At 44.5% G+C, this 23459-nt stretch overlaps 1 protein-coding gene across 1 annotated transcript in view; it reads left to right on the forward strand.

Moving 5' to 3' along the window:
• SYN2 (synapsin II) overlaps window positions 1-23459 on the forward strand; it is a 758733-nt gene that overhangs the window by 661554 nt on the left and 73720 nt on the right. Inside the window, exon 10 of the mRNA XM_029600782.1 lies at window positions 20774-20923. Coding sequence (XP_029456642.1) covers window positions 20774-20923 — 150 coding nt within the window. The remainder of the gene's footprint in view (window positions 1-20773; window positions 20924-23459) is intronic.

The raw sequence follows: 23459 nt of genomic DNA on the forward strand, positions 1-23459 counted from the left end.
AAAGAACACGGGACGCTTGCTGCATTTATTTGATAGCTAACCTGAAAGTTTGGTGTGGTTTGAAGCTGTACAAGTGGAGTTTTTTGTTGGTTTTATTCAAGACTAATCAGAGAAAATTCTTTTTCACTTAACGCACAATTAACCTCTGGAATTTGTTGCCAGAGGATGTGGTTAGTGTAGCTGGGTTCAAAAAAGGTTTGGATAAGTTCTTGGAGGAGAAGTCCATTAACTGCTATTAATCAAATTTATTTAGGAAATAGCCACTGCTATTAATTGCATCAGTAGCATGGGATCTTCTTGGTGTTTGGGTAATTGCCAGGTTCTTGTGGCCTGGTTTGGCCTCTGTTTTAAACAGGATGCTGGGCTTGATGGACCTTGGTCTGACCCAGCATGGCAATTTCTTATGTTCTTATATTCTAACAAATTTTACCTATTCATTTTAATGGGCAATGTAAAAATTGGTTAAAAATAAAATGTGTTCAGCTGTCAGAGAGGAAAAAAAACCTTCTTAAGACATCGCATAGGGAATGCCAAGGCAACACTATAGCAATGCTAGCCCATCTCAATGTTTATGCAAAGCAGTTAAGTGATCAGGTCTATGTAACAGTACTAAACTAAGCCAAAGCACAGGAAGATTTAATAAATAAATTACTTAAAGGGAATGCTTTGAGCTTACTAAAAATTCTTTTTGAGGATGTTTCCCTTAACCAAGGGGTTTGTGGTTGGTTCCTTAAAGAATAAGTGGGTTTCCTGAATTAGATAAGCACTGTTTCCTAAAATGACGTCAGACAAATAAGGATCTCTACTGAGGATTTTTACTGAGCACATTGTGAAACCTCAGGCAGAGCTGAGCTGGAAACTGAAGGGGAGAGACCAGGTCACAGGTTCCCATTACTGAGGTGTATACTAAGTGGAAGAGCACTTTAGGAAACATTAGTTTTGTGTGTGAAAGTAATGTTTATTGTAATTCTAATCATATTTGAGGTAAGGAATTAGTTAAAATTAAGGATTATTCTCTATAGCTGACCTGCAGTATTTTGTCAGCATTGATAGTCAGTAGGATGTGAGAAAAGTGGATGTTTGATGGTCTGATTCTGAGTTGATTTTCAATTTATTTTTTATTGGTTTTTAAGCAAAACAAAACATTGCATTTAACCATCCAGGTCAAAAGTATTTGAGCTAGAAATTTACAACAAGAAAGAAAAATACAAAACAAATAGTCATTTATCAATACCTTCCAAGTCTACAATCTAGGACCCTCTAAGGTAACTTCACACCAAGGAAAATATAATCAATACACTAGCCTGCTGCTAATCAGAAGACTGTAATAAACCTCATACTCAATACTTCCTAGCTTCTACCAGAAGCCTCCAAGATTTAGCCCTAATAAAAGTTTTGAAATGAGAAGGGTCAATGAAGGTATACAGAGAAATTTTAAGCAAAATGTACCCCCCCCCCCCCCCGATTGAACCTTATCTCTCAATGACAGAAAAAAGGTTTTCTACGTAACTGCATCTCACATGAGACATCAGGAAAGATTTGAATCACTGCACCACTAAACTTCTCCATTTTAAATTTGAAGTATTGCCAAAGTACAAGCTCTCTATCTAGTTCAGCCACAAAAGTTACAATTAAAGTGGCTCTAGTTCTAATTGTTCTTGGGAGTCAGATAATAAAGCAGAGACATTAGTACTATTAAAAGATGCAATTACATCTAAACCCCCTTCCTCGCAAACTTGTTTCTGTGCTTCAGGAATATAAAAACATCTGGATAGAGTAATATCTTTAACTTGTACAATTTGTAAGGTTCCCTTAACGTATTTCTTTTCCAAAGGAGACGATAGTCTTTGTAAAGTTTAATATACAGAGAATTTTTATTGTTACTGAATTCTCAAAAGATTCCATTCAAGAGAGGATATACATACAATCTTTCACATTTGCAGGTAATGATGCCAATATAAAAGATTCAGAAAATGTGGTGCTTTGTTTCTTAATATTTGAAACTCTGCTATTCAACTGTTTTAATTTGGAAGCTGCTCCTTCTGGAAAAAAAGAAGATAATTGAACAATCAAGTTACTCAAGTTAACTTCATTTCTAGTGACAACTCTCCATATGTCTTTTAAGGTTATTGCAGATGGTTCAGTCACCATTTCATTGTCTCCCCTAGCAATTTTATCCAAGGGTGAACTCACACTTAATGGAACTTGTGTAGGCACAGATGTTAAGCACTCCTCCTCTGTTGGGGTAGAACTAACTTTGGCCTGGATTCACCTTAGTAAGGCACAACGATTGAATCCACGCCAAGCCCAATGGTCGCTATTCTTCAGTCGCTTTGATTTTGTGTTACGCTATCGCCCCGCAACCAAGAACATTTGTGCGGATGCCCTTTCTCGGTTACACGAAACTGAAGACACACATGACACCCCCAGCTATATTATTGATCCAGCCAAGGTGGTACTGGCCACTACGGAGACTGCACCACCAGGGAATACGGTGGTTCCTCTCCGCCTTCGTCCCAAAGTACTTTCATGGGCACACGATTCCCTTATGGCTGGTCATCCCGGAAGAGCAAGTACCTTGGAATTATTATCCCGCTACTACTGGTGGCCCCATATGTGTCGGGATATGCGTGCCTACATTGATTCCTGTCCGAAGTGTGCTCAACAGAAGCCATTACCTGGCCGGCCATGGGGCCTCCTCCAACCCCTACAACCACCTCAGGAACCCTGGACCCATGTTTCCACTGATTTTGTAGTGGATCTCCCTCCTTCTTCCGGTAATCAGGTCATTTGGGTTGTGGTCGACCGATTTTCAAAGATGGCACACTTTGTTCCGTTACCCAAGTTACCATCCACCCTTGAATTGGCAGGGCTATTCTCCCTCCATGTGTTCTGCCTTCACGGTCTTTCACTCCACATCACATCAGACAGGGGACCACAATTTACCACTAAATATTGGGGTGCGTTGTGCAAGAAATTTGGTGTGCAGTTGGACTTTACCACAGCTTTTCACCCCCAAGGGAATGGGCAGGCTGAACAAATCAAGAGGATTGAAAATGTTTCTCCGCCTTTTTATAAACGACCGCCAAGACTAGTCTACGCTCTTACCCTGGGCCGAGTTCTCGCATAATTCCCACACGCACTCAGCCACTGGGAGTTCTCCATTCCAGATTGTCTACGGCAAGCAGCCCCTGCCTCCCCTTCCTCTGCCCCTTTCGGTTGCCTCCCTGGCAGCTCACCTTTCCGCTCTACAGCTGCATGACCTCTGAAAGGTTACCAATGCCAAGCTTTCACGTAAGGCCGCAACTACCAAGCGGATGGCGGACACACATCGTTGGCCTTCTCCACTGTTTAGCACGGGAGACCGAGTTTGGCTCAGTACACGCCACATACGTCTCCGGGTTCCATCCATGAGACTCGCTCCCAAGTACATTGGACCTTTCCTCATCAGTAAACGCCTGGGACCGGTAACCTATCGCTTGTGGCTGCCTATCAGTCTCTGTATTCATAATTCCTTCCACATCTCATTGCTCAAACCAGTGATCTCCTCTTCGTTCCATGCTGCTTCATTTCAACCACAGGCCATTGCATCAGAGGATGATCCGATCTATCAAGTACGTGAGATTCTTGATGTCCGTCGTAACCACAGATGGTGGGAGTATCTGATTGCATGGGAGGGCTTTGGTCCGGAAGAAAACTCGTGAGAACCATCGGCGAACATCTTGGATAAGACCTTACTCCAGCACATTCATCTGTCACACCCTGGTAAGCCTGGTCCTTCCAGGAAGGGGCATAAGAGGGGGGGTACTGTTGTGATTCCTGGCCATGGTAGCCCCCGGCCAGGACCCCTACCGTCGCGATGTGGCCAAGCGGGACCCTCTTCAGACGCAGCTGATCGCGCGGGCTGCGGCGCGATTTCTCCAGTGCCTCCTTGAGCAGCATCGGGGAGAGTGCGGCAGGCTCCGCCCCTTAAAGGGGCTGTGGCGGGAAGATCTGCTCGGTCCCGGAAGATGACATCATCACCCGGGGAGATTTAAACCTCTCCCCGGGAACCAGCAGATGCCTTGCAACAAGGTTTTTGAGTGGCTGCTTGTTGTGCTCTTCCTTGGTTCCTGCCTCGACCCTGCCTGTACTTTGACTCTGCTTTTGCCTGCCACCTGCCTCGACTCTGCCTGGACATTGACTCTGCATTTGCCTGCCGCCTGCCTTGACCCTGCCTGGACACCGACTTGTTTTTGCCTGCCGCCTGCCTCGACCCTGCCTGGACATTGTCTCTGCATTTGCCTGCCGCCTGCCTTGACCCTGCCTGGATTTCGACCCTGCTGTGCTTGCCGCCTGCCTCGACCTTTGCCTGGACTCGGACTTCATGTAGCTACCTGCTTCAGAGCTCTGGTGGTACCCATTCCTCAGGGACTTTCCGACGCCTCCGCTCTTTGGAGGACTTAAGAAGCTGAGATTCACCCTCGCCTGGACTATTGCCCACACCACCTTTCGGAGAGGAGTTTCATCAGGACTGTACCTCGGTGAGTACTCCCATTCTCTCCGGACCAAGGGTCCACATCAGTACACATCTGGCATATTATGTGATTTGTTAAAGTTTTAAAGTTTTTTTAGTGCATTTAAAAACTTATCTTCATGCAAAGAATACATGTGCCATCCCGAGACGGTCCATGTTTCGAAACCAATGTTTCTGTATCAGGGGGTGACATAGTTGTGAGAATTACATCTTTAGATTATATCAGATAACAGTGTTAGCTCAAAATGGCGCCAATCTTAACCGGCAGATGTTTTAAGCCCATGCACAGTTCCCAGTGCAATGTCCCCTTGGCCATTGGATAGGAGATAAGATGAGGTGGGGGAAGGAGCTATAAAGCTCAGAGAGGCCTCACCTGTAGAATCCTTAGTTGAAACTTTGGATTGTCCAACAGGGTGGATCAGATGGTTGTCCATTGGCCCTCTCACCAATATCTGGACAACTGGGGAAGCCAAGATCTTCTTTTCTTTTCCTCCCCATTTGGCCATAAATTCTCCCTAAGGTTTTGGTGCACCAGATGATAAAGAGTCATCGTAGGACCCCAGTCCTTGGCTGTCTTCCTCACCTGATGGAACATGGCGGGCAGCAGCAGGTTTCTCAGGCAGGCTCCCTGAGTTGTTTTAACTAAAGTATATTCTACCTCACAGGAAAAATAATTCATAAAGTCCCAAAAATTCAAATTATATACACTCCACCTGTAGATGAGACAATGGTGCAGGGAAGAGGGATTCAGTTTTGCAAGAAACTGGACAAATTTTTGGGGAAGGGGGAGACTTTTTCGAAAGGACAGGCTCCACCTTAACCAGAGTGGAACCAGGCTGCTGGTGCTAACTTTTAGAAAGGAGATAGAGCAGCTTTTAAACTAGAACAAGAGGGAAAGCCAGCAGTCGCTCAGCAGTGCATGGTTTGGGGGAATGTATCTTTGAAGGATATAAAGATCAAAAACAGATACAAAACCCTTCTTCACACCTATAATGCCGACATCAATAATACCAAACGCCTCTTCTACTCAAAAAGAATCCACAACTATCAATACAATCCCAAAATGCTATTCGCCTTTGTATCCGACCTAACCAGCCCCACCCATCCCTCCCCCCACAATGACAACCTGGACAAAATCTGCAAAGATTTAGCGCAATTCTTCAGCAACAAGATCACCAACCTGATTGCAAACATCCCTAACACCAATGCAAAAACACCCGAATCACCCAACATATCCTATCCCTCCTGAACTCATTTCAAACTCATCGCCTCCTCTGAAGTGGAACCACTCATATGAAGAACAAACCCCGCCACACACCCTCTTGACCTCATCCCAATAAAACTCCTCAAACAAGTCCCAAACATCATTGCCAAGCCGATAGCCAACATCATCAACCCTCCCTAGAACAGGGCATCTTCCCAGACAGTCTCAAATCCGCAATCATCAAACCTATCCCCAAAAAACCCAATCTGGACAACTCAAACCCTGCCAACTACAGACCAATCTCCAACCTCCCCTTCATTGCCAAAATCCTGGAAAAAACTGTCAACAAACAACTCTCCGAACATCTTGAAAACCCGGCTCAACATGGTTTCAGAAAACTCCTCAGCACAGAGACACTCCTACTATCCCTCACCGACCACATGCTCAGAGGCCTTTCTACGTTTTTCTTAAAACTCAAAGAATTTTACTTCCCTTAGTTCTTTGAGACGATACCAGTTAAAAATTTCTTTGCAAAAGCTGGACTGATGGACCTATAATTAAAAAGGACCCACAACGGTGTGAAACACAAGTGCATACTTGTAGCACCATGGGTGTTATGAAGGTCCCAAATTCATAAATAAATTGTGTGGAAATATTAATTTGAAAAAACCATAGCACCAATACTATAAAAAACAAAAATTGTGATACAATGTATTTTTCTTTGAAGTTATTCAGATCGTTGTTCTGTGGATAAATAGACATGTTTATTTATTGGTAATTGAAATCTCCCATTATTACTGCACTACCAATTTGGTTAACCTCCCTAATTTCTCAGCATTTCACTGTCCGTCTCACCATCTTGACCAGGTGGACAGTAGTATACTCCTATCACTATAGTCTTCCCCGACACTCAAGGGATTTCTACCCATAAAGATTCAATTGTGCATTTAGTCTCATGCAGGATGTTTATCCTGTTGGACTGTATGCCATCCCGGACATAAAGCGCTACACCGCCTCCCGGGTGCTCCTCTCTGTCATTGCGATATAATTTGTACCCCTGTATAGCACTGTCCCATTGGTTATCCTCTTTCCACCATGTCTCTGAGATGCCAATTAAATCTATGTCATCATTCACTGCTATACATTCTAATTCTCCCATCTTACTTCTTAGACTTCTGGCATTAGCATACAGACATTTCAAAGTTTGTATTTTGTTTGTATTTTCATTCTGCTTTTTAATTGATAGGGATAAGTTAGAATTTTTTAGCTCAGGTGAGTTTTTAGTTACAGGCACTTGGACTACTTTTCTTATTATTGGAACCTCACTGTCAGGATGCCCTAATTCTAATGCATCATTAGTATCCTTTGAAGATACCTCTCTCCGAACCATGTGCTGCTGAGCGACTGACGGCTTTCCCCTTTGTTCTAGTTTAAAAGCTGCTCTATCTCCTTTTTAAAGGTTAGCGCCAGCAGTCTGGTTCCACCCTGGTTAAGGTGGAGCCCATCCCTTCGGAAGAGACTCCCCCTTCCCCAAAAGGTTTCCCAGTTCCTTACAAAACTGAATCCTTCTTCCTTGCACCATCGTCTCATCCACGCATTGAGACTCCGGAGCTCTGCCTGCCTCTGGGAACGTGCGCGTGAAACAGGGAGCATTTCAGAGGATGCCAAGAGGAAGGATCACCCAGGCTTCTTTTCCCTTTTGTGGTATGGAAGAGACAAAGAAAAATTAAATATCTGGTTCTGGATGCTTTATCCAGTGCCTTGGAAGGTATTCCAGTTTGAGGAAAAGATAGAAAAGGAGAGAGAGAGAAGTAGTTATTAGCATCTCAGGAGAGAATAGTGACACAGTTTGGACTCAAGGAAATTCAGATACTAAGGGAATCTAAGAAATCAAGATAAACTCCTGGAGTAGCCTGAAGGGTTACCTATTGTCTAGGGAGGCCTCTGAATGTATTTGATCTGTGCATATGACTTTATTATAATGCTATATGGATATCGTCAGAAGAGAATGTGTTTTCTGTCAACTTATCATTATCCACCTTACCTACTTTTGGAACAACAAATTCTGGTTGTTGTGGATTGTCACAGCAGCATTAAGAGCCTTGAATCAATGCTTCCCTCTGCCAGAAGAGCCCCATGGCTTATACCATGGCCTTTCTAGCCAGGAGAGAAATCTTCTCACATCTACACATTTCAGGGAGTTAAAAAATAATAGATGTTTATTTTCAGGGTCTTCCTCTTTCAGCAGCTACTCAGTTATAAGGGCACACACCTTTTTATATGGTTTGTTAAAATATATCATTGACCATTTTTTTTATAATAGCTCAAACATGTTAGATTATGTGCCATTGGTTGACATTTTTAATATCCAGACTGAAAATGAAATGTTGAATGGGATATTTAAAAAAATACAATATTCCCATGCAGCAGTTTGATAGCTCAATGATGCAAGTCCATTGCAGAATTCTCTAAAAAGCAACGGTTGTGTAATGCTCAAGGGAGCAATCATTAATTGTAGCAGAGAACAAGAAAGCATGGGATAAGCAGAGGATCCCTGCTTGAAAAGTGAAAGTAACTGCTGGGTATGGCATTGTATCAGGAAGTAATTGAACAGATTAGATGAGCCCAGTGGCGTACTAAGGGGGGGGGGGGGCGAGGGGGAAGTTCTACCCTGGGTGACAACAGAGGGAGGGGTGCCATTGCCACCAGCAGGAAGGTCCCGCGGTGGCACGGAGAAGTGACGCGCTAGTGGGGTTCTCACTCCACGCCAGCAAAAGTGAGGTCCTGTGGCGGAAGAAGAAGCTCTGCGGTGCCGCTGGTGTTTCCTCCAAGTCGGCAGCAGATGAAGAGGGCACTGTGGTGCCGCTGGCGTTTCCTTGGAGCCGGCAACAGAAGAAGGGGCCCTGCTGTGCAGCTAGTGGCTATAAAAGAGGTCCAAAATATGTGTGAGAGAACGAGAGACTGGCCCTGTGAGAGTGAGTGCCTGTATAGGAGAAGGTGTGTGGGTGTGTGTGTGTGTGTGTGTGTATGTGTAATATAAGAGGCTGCCTGTGTGTGTGTATATGCGAGGGTGCCTATGTATGCGAGGGTGCCTGTGCCTGCTCGTGTATGCCTGTATATATGTGTGTGAGAGGGGTTAAAGGTTGTATGCTCTCCTTCAATCCACAACAATCTCAGGATGACTAGAAATCTAAAGTTCCCAGGTATAGTAACCAGGAGACTTTTTCTTATCCTTGTTAGTTTTAATTATTGGATGTGATATATTTGCTGTTTTGAAATATTTTATTAGTGTTTGGCAATTCTGTTCATCAGCTGTTTTGAATTGTATAGTTTTAGTATGGTTTTACTGTTTTGATTAATTTATATTTCTTGATTGTATTGTTTTGAGAAATAGTGATATTCTACTTTTCCATTGTTGCACCACATACAGAATCTGGCTTGTTACAGTTTCCAGTTCAACTTTTGTCTGCATGTGTGTGTGTTAGTGTGTGAGCGAGAGACATACAGAAGAAGATTGGGCACCCAAATGGCAGATGAAAATTAATATGGAAAAGTGCAAGATGTTGCATATAGGGAAAAATAACTCTTGCTGTAGTTACACGATGTTAGATTCCATATTAGGAACTACCACCCAGGAAAAAGATCTAGGCATCATAGTGGATAATACTTTAAAATTGTCAGCTCAGTGTGCTACAGCAGTCAAAAAAGCAAACAGAATATTAGGAATTATTAGGAAGGGAATGCTTAAAAAAACAGAAAATGTCATAATGCCTCTGTATCGCTCCATGGTAAGACCGCACCTTGAATACTTTGTACAATTCTGGTTGCTGCATCTCAAAAAAGATATAGTTGCAATGGAGAAGGTACAGAGAAGGGCAACCAAAATGATAAAGGGGATGGGACAGTTCCCCTATGAGGAAAGGCTGAACAGGTTAGGGCTGTTCAGCTTGGAGAAGAGACAGCTGATAGAGGTCTTTAAGATCATGAGAGGTCTTGAACGAGTAGATGTGAATCGGTTATTTACACTTTTGGATAATGGAAGGACTAGGGGGCATTTCATGAAGTTAGCAAGTAGCACATTTAAGACTAATCAGAGAAAATTCTTTTTCACTCAAAACACAATTAAGCTCTGGACTTTGTTGCCAGAGGATGTGGTTAGTGCAGTTAGTGTAGCTGGTTTCAAAAAAGGTTTGGATAAGTTCTTGGAGGAGAAGTCCATTAACTGCTGTTAATCAAGTTTATTTAGGGAATAGCCACTGCTATTAATTGCATCAGTAGCATGGGATCTTCATGGTGTTTGTGTAATTACTAGGTTCTTGTGGCCTGGTTTGGCCTCTGTTGGAAACAGGATGCTGGGCTTGATGGACCCTTGGTCTGACCCATCATGGCAATTTCTTATGTTCTTATGTTCTTAAGAAGCAAGTGTTATGCGTGCTGTCCAAGGTAGAACCCTGGCACAGCCCCCTCACCTTTCCACAAGGACTCCATCCTCTGGTTCCTCCTCGCTGGCAGCGGTGGGCTGCCAGCTCCACCCTCGGGCCTCCCCCGGAGCCTCAGGCCCTGCAACAGTCCCCGGCGTTCCCGGTCCAGATGCCACTGCTCATCGGGCCTCTCCACGTGGCCCGCGGAGAGACGCCACAACTCACGCCACGCCCCTCCCTAGGCGCATGTGCATCGTTGATCCTTATGAAGCGACCGCGGTGGGAACCTAGTCGCGGCTCCGGATAATGACGTCAAACTATTCATAGTACTTAAGCTCCATAGCATTGCCTTTGCAACAGGTCTCCTCGCTGGTCGAGTACTCGTTGCTACTAAGAGATTCGTCTCTTCCCTGCGTTCCTGTTTCTTGTTGTTCCTGGTTCCTCTTCCTTGTTCCTGTCCTGCTTATGCTTCGGATTAGCTACACGGACTTTGACTTTGCTTTGCCCAACTACGTTACAACCTATCTCCAGTCCCAGACCTCTGCTTCACCTGACCACACTACAGCTTATCTCCAGACCCAGACCTCTGCTTCGCCTGACCACGCTACAGCCTATCTCCAGACCCAGACCTCTGCTTTGCCTGACTACGATACAGCCTATCTCCAGCCCAGACCTTTGCTTGTCCGACTACGTATTGCTTATGTCCAGACCCTGACCTCTGCTTCGTCCGACTACGCTATTGACCATCTCCATGATCAGACCTCAGCTTCACTTGACTACGCTATTGACCATCTCCGTGATCGTTGAGGGACTTTCCCTAGGCCTAACTTCTCCTGCTCCCCCGCTTACCTTGCCAATCGCCATTGTTGGTGAAAAGGACGATTTCCACACTCTGGCTCTAGTCAACTCCAGTTCAGGTGGTAACTTCATTCTCAAACGACTGGTCCAGCACCTGCAGACTCCCACCTGTCTCACCCCAATGCCGCTTGCACTTTCTTCCATCTTAGGTGAGCCCCTGCCGGGGATGGTCACCCATACCACCGTACCCGTCACTTTGCGCACTGGCGCTCTTCATGAGGAAAACATCACCTTTCACATCCTGAACCGTACCATCCACCCCATAGTCCTCGGGCTGCCCTGGCTCCGGAAGCACTCCCCTCAGTTTGAGTGGGCCTCCATGCAATTGTCACAGAGGGGAGTCTCATGCCATAACTCTTGCCTGAAGACACCGTCCACTCAGCGCTATCTCTCCACCTGCCGCTGCCGTGTCGGCTTTCCAGCGCCTAAAAGCTGGCTTTCTTCAAGAACCTTGTCTCTGGCATCCCAATCTATCGCAGTCTTTCGTAATCGAAGTAGATGCCTCTTTGATGGGTGTAGGGGCAGTACTGAGCCAGCATTCTCCGACGGGCACTCTTCACCCATGCTCCTTCTATTCCAAACAATTTTCTCCTGCAGAACGCAACTACGGAATTGGCGACAAGGAGCTTCTGGTGGTGAAACTCGCTTATGAGGAATGGTGGCCGTGGCTCGAGGGGGCACAACATCCCATCACCGTATACATGGTCCATAAAAACTTAGAGTACCTACATCAAGCTCAGAGATTGAATCCCCGTCAGGCCCAATGGGCCCTCTTCTTCACCCGCTTCAATTTCTGTCTGTGCTACCGTCCTGCTACCAAAAATCTCAAGGCAGATGCCCTCTCTCGTTCCTTTGTCCCAGAGGACGTGGATGAGCTCCCTCGCCATATCATAGACCCAGCTCGGGTCATCCTCTCCCCGACCACCAATGTTCCTTTGAGAAAGACGATCATCCCTCACCAACTCCGGAACACAGTCCTGCAATGGGCCCATGACGCCTGCACTGTGGGCCATCCCGGGAAAGCTTGTACCCTGACTTCTCTACAACGCTTCTACTGGTGGACCACGATCAGAAGCGACATCAGTGACTATGTGGATTCTTGCACGGTCTGTAGCCAGCAAAAGCCTCTCACAGGCCGACCCTGGGGCCTAATACAATCCCTTCCAGCGCCCATGGAGCCGTGGTCACACATCGCCATGGATTTTGTGGTAGACCTTCCACCCTCTGATGACAAAACAGTTATCTGGAAGATAGTGGACCAATTCTCCAAAATGGCACACTTTGTCGCTTTGTCCGCTCTTCCCTCCACTCCGCAGTTGGTACAGCTTTTTGTCCAACACATCTTCTGCCTCCAGGGCCTCCCCCAGCATATAGTCTCAAACCGTGGGACTCAATTTACGGCCAAGTTTTGGAGGGTCCTTTGTAAAAAATTATATATTTCGCTAGACTTCACCACAGCCTATCACCCCAAGTAAATGGACAAGCGGAGAAGACCCATCGAACCCTTAAACAGTTCCTTCGCAGTTATGTCAATGCATGACAGAACGATTGGACATCCCTCCTGCCTCGGGCAGAATTCATGTTAAATTCTCATGTCTCCTCAGCCACCAAGACGTCTCCTATCCACCTTGTATATGGCCGACAACCTCTTCCTACGCTGCCATTACCGGTGTCGGTACCATCTCCAGTGGCTCAGCTAAAAGCCCAAGAGCTACACACTCTTTGGAAAGATACCCAACGGCTCCTACAAGAGGCCAGTCACAGAGCCAAGAAGATGATGGATGCCTACCGAAGACCGGCAGCTCAGTTCAGACCAGGTGAAATGGTCTGACTCAGCACTCAAAATATCCACCTTAAACTCCCGTCCATGTGCCTTGCTCCACGATATATTGGGCCATTCCCAATCCTTCGATGCTTGGGACCTGCCACCTACCAGCTTCGCCTGCCCCCATCACTGCGGATCCATAACTCCTTTCACATGTCATTCCTGAAACCTTTGGTGCTCTCCTGGCCCACCAGGAAATAACTTGAACCACGGCCAATAGCCTCTGACGACGACACCACCTACCAAGTTCGTGACGTACTGGATATAAGGAAGTGAGATCGTAGATGGGAATATCTTCTCGCTTGGGAGGGTTTTGGCCCAGAGGAAAATTCCTGGGAAGCCGCCACCAACATCCTGGATAAAAATCTACTTCTACAATTCCACGCTTCTCATCCCAAGAAAACAAAACCCCCTGGAGGGGGACCTAGGAGGGGGGGGGGTTACTGTTATACTCACGGCCTGGGCCGGGCCCTTCTCCGGTGCCATTTCCTGAGGCCAGAGGACCTCCGGCACTGCTAGCGCCGGCGCAGGCCTGCCGGCATGCAGGACGCCATCGGCGCCACCCCTGGCTTACTCCCTGCCTTAGGCGCACGCATGTGCCTTTGGCAAAGATTTAAAGGCCCGCGGCAGAAAGACGCCGCCAGCCCTTCCCACTGAAGTTAGGGCTCTGCCCTTTAAAAACTCTCTGCTGACGTCCCTCTGGCGACTTGGCAACAAGCTGTAGTGTGGTCAGTGTGCTCTGGCTGCGCTTCTGGTGCCGTGCTTGTTCCTGTCTTCCAAGTTCCTGTTCCTGTCTCCCGAGTTCCTGTTCCTGTCTTCCTTGTGCCTGCTCCTGCCTCCCAGTCCTGTTCCAGCTCCTACTCCTTCTCCCTCGGATGGATCTTCCTGGCTTTGACTTCGGACCGGACTTCACGCCTTTTGCTCGCCGCCTGCCCTGGACTTCGTATCAGACTTCACGCTTCTTGCTTGCTGCCTACCCTGGACTATGGATCGGACCACTCGCTTGCTGCTAGCCCAGGACTTCGGATCATCACACGTCGGAGCTTCATCACAAGGGCCACCTAAGTCCAGCCGGCCCCCAGATCCCAAGGGTTCAACCTGTGGGAAACGGGGTTGGTAGTGGTGAAGCGTCAGCCAATCGGCCCCTGTCGTCCATCAGCCTCGCCTCCTGACGTTGGGAACCTGTGGTTGGTCTTCCTCCCAGGTGGTGACAATCCCAACTCAGGCCAAGGGTCCACAACCCACGTCGTGGTCATAACAGTTTCTATGTTAATTCTGTGGTTGACAGTGGGACTACATTTATAGCTCTAATCTGTGACCTTCAGAGCAAATGTCTGCTGATATTAGCATGCTTAGAAACTAAATTTGAGAGGTTTGTTTTGGGTTTTTTTTAAAGGATTTCTCCCATCTTGTGTTTATGGGAAATCACTTTGGAAAATAGGACCTGTGACATCTGCATTGTCAACTGTTATTTTCAATGTGATTTTAGTAGTAAAATAAGATGGGTAAGATATGTTCTTGGTTTAATTTACTTTTTAAAATAGCATTTTAAAACCATCAGGGCATTATACAATGAGGTTGATCTTCAGAGGAATTAGCTAGACAAATTGCAAAATTTGAAAATTCCCATTGGATGACTATCTCCGAGTTATCTGAATAGGTAGTTAACCAGATAAAACATCTGGATAACTTGGAGGCATTCCAAGCGTGTTTCTGGGTAAAATTAAGTTAGCCAAATAAGTAATCCAGCTAACTCCTTTATTCAGAGTTAGCTGGATAACTTATCCGGCTACCTCTGATTATGCTGTAGAGCAGTATTTCCCAACCTTTTCAAGCCCAGGGTACATCTACATTAACAAAAATGCTGTGTGGCACACCATCCTCCATGAAACAGACTGTGCAGACATGGAGAAGATTCATATTGCCAAAAGAAGAGCTAGGGAAGCACTGAAAGGCCCCACCAGTCTTTCTTCCAAATTTTAAATCTAAAGGAGAGAGGCACACATGAACTCATTACAATGGGCCACTTCCCTCTATCCACAAGTTCAAGAGAAGGGAGATGTCAGTGTGACGCAGGCAACCAAATCAGTTAGGTATTAGGGCTGCCAGGGCTCCTCCACTGCTACTGCTGCCAACAATCAGCGTGAGTCATATTCAGAGCTCCGTGCATGCTCTCCACATTACACAGATTGGGGAGAAGATAGAGGCTAGAAGCTCAGAAGGGGAAAATGAGGAGATGCTGTGTGCACTGTGTGTGTGCTGAACAAAGTGGGACCCAGCTCTCCATGCCCTGCATACTACCCATTAATTAGTATTACCCCACTCTGGGGCTCATGCTATAGCTAAGAAGAAAAGGCATGAATGATTGCACATGTTCTCAGAAAGGAGCTGTTGCATGTTTGAGAGCCACCGCAGGTGACTCTTGTTGCTGTGGAACGCTGAGAGCAGAGCCCAGCTACTGGTGTGGTTCTGAACATCAGATAGTGCTAATTTTTTCCCTGGCGCACCTGATCAGGTTTGAAGGCACGCCAGTGAGCCATGGCACATTGGTTGGCAAACACTGTGTGAAGGATACGCAAATAATAGCCTAAAAAGAAAGTTAATCTGTGAGGCATTGCCCTTCAAATCTGGGAGGAAAGGAAAGCCTTGGCAGGAATCTGAGTTCTCTTCTTTCGCTTAAACATCACTAGCTGCATGGATAGTTATGCCAGACCTTACTTTTATTTCATTTATTATTTATTTATTTGGATACTTATTAATCGCTTTCCTGATTAAAATCTCTCAAAGCAATGTACAGCATGGATTATAACATGAGTAAATCAATAAATTAACACAAGCAAAACGAGAGGAGCTTCATTTTAACAGGCAGATATTGCTAATGTCTTATCACATCCCACCATAAGCAGTCTCTCACCCAGAGAACAAACAGAGGCAGCACGTGTTGGCAGGATGTCACTGAGGACTCATTCATTATGTTCCACATTTAGCTCTACCTAGGAAGATGTGTCCTTTCATAAAGCAACTCTTTTATTTAAAAGAGGGAACAGATTCCATGTGCCCAAAGAAATAGAACATTTTTTAGTGTACTAAACATTTTTTCTTGTGAATTTGGCGCTTGTAACAGGGGCTGTTTTGTCAGCACTGGAACTCGACATCCACCATTTATACACGGAAGAGGTAGAGCACAGGCAGCAGTATTGCAATTTTCTTCACGTGATGGCCGAGTCAGTATGTCTCAGTCCTGTTCTGGAAGGACTCTGATAAGGATGCAAGGATAATTCCAATTTCATCCCATTCAGTTCTTGGTATTACCATTTATTAATGTGCTTGGTATAGGGTTGCCAACTGGCTCCAGGTTTTCAGGACAGGTTGATCCAGTCCTGTTATTACTCCCCTGCATGCAGGTATTTATAGTCTTGCTTTTCTTAGGGAATGCAGTAGGGAAATCAGAATAAATCCCAGGATGCAAAGGGGTAAAACCAGGACTGGATCAACCTGTCCTGAAAATCTGGAGCCAGTTGGCAACCCTAGCTTGGTACTGATGTGGGTCCACTGGAAATTAAATTGAGACTACCAACTGTTTTGCATCAGCTATTGAATATTGCTGAGTTGGCAAAGGCTGTAGTCACTACCAACCTAAGCTAGACTTGAAATGGTAACTTAAACAAAGACAACAATGGCAGATAAGGACTTCAAGGCCCACTGAGTCTGAAGATAAAAAAAAACAAAAAAAACTCTTTATCCATGGCCAAATCCACTGAACCAAAACAACCTAACTTAGAATAGGAAGACAGCACATTTAATTGAGTGAATTTAATCAAGATTACATGTAAGGCCATCATCAGAATGTCACAAGTAACAATGCTAGCAAATCAACTTTTCTCCACAGTATCTGAGCAGGACATGTTCCACGAGACAGCATCAACTCAAAATGGCAAAAGACTATTTGGCGGAGTGAGCAGATTCAAAGAATTTCTAGCCCTTGAAATGCACTTAATTAATTACCCACAAAATAAGCATGGTTCATGTAACAGCCAGAAATGAAACTTGCCCATGTTTCATGCTACCACAAAAACTCTTATTATAAATCACTAGCTTGCTATAGAAAGGACCGTTGTATTATCACAAGCTAGTGGTTTATAATAACCTTTTCAATTTTGGGATAAGAGTTTTTGTTGTTTGCCATAGTCTTTCCCATTTATGGATAGCCATACTATGCTAAACATTTCTTAAAATATCTTAGACTCCGATAGTCATGTAGTCTGCACACCTCTGCTGTCACCTACATTAATCATTATTTTAAAATTAGAAATCTAGCATGATGTAAAAGTTTACCAATGTCTTGTCTTATTCCTTAGCTGTAGTAAGCTGACTTCCCTGTCAGGACTTTTCATGTTTCACAAAAAACAAGGCAGCTTCAAAAAGAACAATAAAAATAGAATAAATTGTGCTCTGTGAAGATCATTCTGTCTCTTCCTGATCTGAGGCATGATCATCATTATTACAATTACCACGTAGCATGTTTTTTTTTCTATTATAAGTGGTTTACAAAAGCTTTAAATAAATACATTATAAGTTAAATAATATAATAACCCATGGGAAACAACTTACTGAATATAAAGATATTAGTGTTCAGCTGGTAAAAGTGCAACATTTGAAGTAAGAATATTTTGTTCCTGTTGTCACTGGCCTTATAATTTGAGATCTAACTCTTCACTATTCTTTAGTCATATATGTTATGATATGTTATAAATGTTTTAGATTGTATTTGAAACTACGAATCTTCTGATATAATCTGTGCTGGATGATTTGTTGGAAATCATGGAATATAAAAATATGTAAATACAGGAAATACATAAAATAGCTCTCCTGCGTGTGTTGCGTGAAAACTCAGTGCACAGATCTTATGGGGTGCAGAGAAAATCAAAGAAGGCTCTGCATTCTTCTTGCATTATTTTTCATGCTACTTTCACCTGAGGATATTAAGGGGGTAGTTTTCAAAGACTTATCTGAAGATTGTGCACATTATAATTTGCATATTAAGTGCAAAAGTAGCATCTGTGTGTGGAAAGCAAATGTTCAGAAGAGTGGGAATATGCATGCATTGTCACTGCCACGCTGGAAAATGTGCATGCAGAGAGAGGGCATGCTGGGGCAGAGTTTGGAAGTACACGGGCCCATATGTATTTTATAAATTGAGCATGTTTATACATTATCAAACACACCCGAATGCTTTTACACTTGCTGATCAAGCTGCAGATATTAAATCTGACTTCCTTTTTTGTCCACAGTTTTTGGGTAGGAAGTGTGGGTAATCTGGTGAAGGTCTGGGTCAGCTGGTGCACAAGTATTTTCATAAGCAAGATATACGTATTCATCAGCCAACTTTCAGGCCTTATTCAGTAAGGGGTAATAACACGTCCAAAACGCGCATCCAACCCCTCCAAACCTAATAGCACCCGCAACATGCAAATGCATGTTGATGGCCCTATTAGGTTATTCCCACGCGATTCAGAAAGCAAAATGTGCAGCCAAGCCACACATTTTGCTTTCAGAAATTAGCGCCTACCCAAAGGTAGGCGCTAATTTCTGCCAGCACCGGGAAAGTGCACAGAAAACCAGTAAAAACTGCTTTTCTGTGCACCCTCCGACTTAATATCATGGTGATATTAAGATGGAGGTCCTGAAAGTTAAAAAAAGTAAAAAAAGTAAAATAGGCCTGTGGCTCGCGGGTTGAAAACCGGACGCTCAATTTAGCCGGCGTCCGGTTTCCGAACCCGTGGCTGTCAGCTGGCTCGAGGACCAACGCAGGCAAAATTGAGCATCGGCTGTCAAACCCGCTGACAGCCGCCGCTCCTGTCCGAAAAGAGGCGCTAGGGATGCGCTAGTGTCCCTAGTGCCTCTTTTTACTGCCGGCCCTAATTTAAATAAATTAATTTACTGTATCGCGCACACAGGAGAGTGGCCTGTGCGCGCGCCGAGAGAGCGGGCGCTCGCCCACTCTCCTGCGATTTTTACTGTATCAGCCCGTTTATAAAATACCTTACTTCTCACATAAACTGAGGGTTATCATGTGCACATGTTTTAATTATTTAACACTTAAAATATATGGGGTGAATTTTCAAATAGTTACATGAGTTAAAATTTGCATCTACTCTTGTACATGCTATTTTAGAAACATCAAACTTGTACATATTTTTGCTTTAAATGCACATATATACATTTAAAAAGGGAGCAGTCTGGGGCATTCCAGGTTGTGTTTCTGACACAGTATGTGCACTGGACTCCTACCATCCAGATTTTTATGTAGTAATGTGCCAAATTGTTCAGTATCAATGTGTCCTATCTTTAGCAACCTTTCATCGTGTGAAGACATGATAGCCAGTTGGTCATTAATAGGGTAGCAGAAACTAATTAGAGCATGGTCAGACTATAATAACTCTGTTAGTTTCAAATTCATATTCAATGATCTGGCTATTGACAAATTTAAAAAAACAAGATCTAAGGTGTTTCCAAATTTTTGTGTTGGGCTTCGTACAATCTGCTCCCAATCTAAGTTTCGTATATTATCCAAAAACAGGTCACAATTCACAGATCGAGGTACAGAATTATCAAGTAAATTAAAATTACCTACAATGATGATGGAATTCAAATTAGCTATAGATAGCAGAAATTGTTAAAACAAATTGTCGAGCAATTCAAATTCATCCAGCCTGGAGGCACATAAGTTATGCAAATGTTGAGTTTCTTTGAACTTAACATTGTCATTTCATATGGTGAGTTGCCACCTAAGTTTTTTTGACTAAACTTCCCACAAGATTTAAATATGATCAGTAAACCCTCTTCCTGGCTTCTGAGCCATGGTTGAGAGATCAAGGGGACTAATCTGAATAACTGCCACCAGATCAGAATCTAAGAGGCATGATTTTGTCATGCATAAGATATCCGGTGACACATAAGTAAGCAAATTATAGATATCAGTATTTTTCCATAATTGATTGAGCATTTACCAGGAATATGGTAGGATTATTACTAAGAGGCGGTGCTTGCATCCTATCTAATTTAATTGGTACAAGCCAAGATGACTGCCACGCATGGAACAGATATCAGCGTGCCATTAACTCACCATATTTTATATTGTCAAGGATCACCAGGATAGTATCACTGTTCCCTCTAAGCTGCACACATGTGCAGCCAAGCACAAGTTTTTTCACAGCCTCGCACAACTTTTACCACCCCATCCAGGGTTTGGATCGCGTAGGGATAAACCAAAGCCCTTCCCAATACGATCAGTGTCATCACACCTCCTTCCAGGCAGCAGGAGTTGTGTTTATCCAAACATCATCTCTTGCTGGGGCGCGACCATTCTCTCAGCACTTATCACGAGATCAGCCCCACGGCAGCAGGAGATGATAGTCAGATAACCGTGACTTCTGCTGCTACCCACCTCTCAACTCAGTTCTCCAGCAGCTGAAGAGAGAAGATGCAGTGGCTGCCAGTGGACCCCATTCCTCTGGCGACTGAAGACGAGGCCCAGGCCCTCTGTGTATGTGTGTGCACAATAGTCTTTTACTGCTCCTGGCCACTTGACAACAATGCCGGAAGAGTACAATAATAACATTGCTGTCAGAATCTGCTCTGTGTTCAAATATTGCCAATTAGGTTTCAAAGTTGTCCGGGGGAACATTATCCAGATACCTTTATTCATGTATATTCACTGGGATGTTTATCCCGCTGAATATCCCCGATAACTTAGCCATCTAACTTTAGCCAGATAAGTTGTCCGTTCTCTGGTTCTCTGAATGCTGGCCTCCATGTCCCTAAATCAGATGCTGCTTTCAGGGGATCTGAGACTTTCCACTGCAGCAGTGTGATAACTTACAACATATTTGCACAGGGGGCAGCTGCAACACCGTTTCACTAACCATTTCAAACCGTTCTCCCTTTAGGTTATGGACTGTGCAATGCCTATAATTGGTGAGCACCAGGTAGAAGACAGGCAGCTCATAGCTGATCTCGTGGTGGCCAAGATGAACCAGTTGTTGCCAAAAACATCAGCTCCTTCCCCTCAGAGACCCACTGCCACTCAGCAGCCTCAGGTAAGAAAACTATCTTTTATCCAACCACTTTTCAGAGACCCTCAGACCAGCAGTAGTTAGTCGTAATAAAAAGCCATTTATGAAGAGTGCAGTCACTCTGACCTGCTAAGGGTTTCCATATTGGACAACAAAGAAAATCATAGCCCCTTTCCTTGCAAACACTTTTCGTTCCCAGTCACAGTTCTAGAAACTGTTTTCTAAAGCTGAACTGCTCCACCTGTGTTCAAAAACAATTTTTTTTTAGAATCAGAATTTAATAAATATTACCAACTAAAAGAAACAGCTGTTGTAGGGGGTCATTTACTAAGCAGTGGTATTTTCCCCAGAAGGATTTACAAAGCTGCAATACTGAGTTCTGCAGCTTTCTAATCCTGCAGTATTTTCCCAAATGGCAAAATACAGCAGACAAAAATACTGTGGCTTAGCTAAGCTTCACCAAAACCGCATTATGGTGGCCCCAGGCTGTGAGGATACTGAGAATTAAAGGGGCTAGTCGGCCTGGAGTAAACCCCCCCCCCCCCCAAGTGTTGCAAAAATCCTAGGGGGCTCTCAAGACCATCTCTCCCACTCCTCCACCATTCCTTGAAGCAGCCAAAGTCCCAAAAATAAAATGTAAACCGCCCTAAAATAGTGGCGCAGGCCCCACCTTCAAACCCCTCCCATTTTAAAAAAAATATCCCTATGAGAAGCCGGTCCCCATACCTTCCACTTTAACCTACCTTCCTGTTCCCACCCCAGACTTGGGCCGTCATTTTCCAATATCGCATGGGATACCAAAAAGGGGTGTTACCTTATGCTAATAAGCATGTGTATTGCAAATTGCAATAACAGCTATGAAACACACTCTTAGTGCAAGTTGCACTATTAACCCAAATCACACTACATTGCCAGCATATATTGTGGTTCATGATGTTTCCAGACAGCCTGTTTCAGTATGGGGAGAGAGAGAGAGAGAGAGAGAGAGAGAGAACATTGTCCAAATCTCATCTTGGGGTGAGTTTCCTCACTCCGAAGGCCATCAAATCTTCACAAGAGACCACTGTTCTGTTCGTACGTCTCATGTTGAATGTCAAAGTGGCCCCCAACCCCCTACACTCATATCTAATCCCCACCTCGAGTTATTAGGTGGGCCTCCCATAGGGATACAAATACCTGTCTAGGGAGGAGGCACTATAGCAAGTCTCTCTCTCTCTCTCTCTCTCTCTCTCTCTCTCTCTCTCTCTCTCTCTCTCTCTCTCTCTCTCTCTCTCTCTCCCTCCCACTCCCACTCCCACTCCCCCCATACTGAAACAGGCTGTCTGGAAACATTGTGAACCACGATAAACCTTTACTGGCCTCTAGCGCACAACATACCGCAAATGAAAGAGGTGTAGCTATTGGCTGCGCTAACACTGTGGCTGTTTCGTGGCACACGATAACTCTTTCCTACTTAACATATGCTCCGCCCCCTGAATACAAAATTGCAAATCGTGTTAACGGCTGTTAGTGCGATTTGTGGCATTATCTCCTGCGGTAACTCCTTGGAAAATGACCCCCTTGCCCTGCAAGTCTAATGGAGGCCCAGAGCACCTCTTAGGCTCTGGACCCGGCAGTGGCCCTTTTCCAAAATGGCATCAGCTGCACCATGGGGGCAAAGGCAAATAGTGACCGACCAGCACCATTTTAAAAAAATGAACGTCAACCAGGTCTGGAGACTAGGGTGTACTCTGGGCCTCTTTTAGACTACTATGACAAGTTTGGTGTCGTGGGGGGGTCACAAGAATGGGCTAGGTTAGCTAACTTTCATGAAAAGATCATAACTTGTGATTTTTCAGGCAAGCTGTGTTATTTTCATGCAAAGCAGCTCATTACCATTATTATATTAATGGAGGAGAAAATAATGTGTGGTATTTAAAATACTATCCGTTATGACTATTACTAGGCGCTCACCACACGGGAAATACCTAACACCGCAGTATAAATGACCCCTCACTAGTGAGGCACTGGGTAAGAGGGGTGTGCACAGATTTTCTTTCGGCTTTGCTTTTATTTGGGTTTTATCTGGGTTGTTTCTCTTTATTTGCTTCATTTCTTTATATTTAAACAGATAAAAGTAAAGAAACAAAAACGCAAAATTTTTAAAAATGGAAAAAAAAGAAATAAAACAAAAAACATTGGATCTGCAGCCAAATACCCTCCCCCACCCCACACGCACATATGCCTGAGTTCTCCCCCAAGCCACCTCAGCTTGGTGAATTTTATAGCAAAAATGTACAATGGCGAGGGCCTAAATCTGTGGCACCATTTCCAATTGTGGCAACTGTGGAGCAGGAGTGACTGAGGATCGCTCTTGCCCCATGAAGAAATATTCAATAACAAGGTAAGAGGATCTGGGGGTTGGGGGATGCTGAGATGATTGGGGGAGGGCTTGGGAGAGGGGGGAGTTTTTGGCAGCAGTGACAGCCTTGGCTTTCTTTAACAAAGCAAATTAAAATAAGGAATGTTTATTCAACCACTCCCCTCTTCGGGAACTTTCATACCGTCTGATTTTCTAGCC

This window comes from Rhinatrema bivittatum, chromosome 4 (assembly GCF_901001135.1).
Source record: "Rhinatrema bivittatum chromosome 4, aRhiBiv1.1, whole genome shotgun sequence".
Taxonomy (NCBI): Eukaryota; Metazoa; Chordata; class Amphibia; order Gymnophiona; family Rhinatrematidae; genus Rhinatrema; species Rhinatrema bivittatum.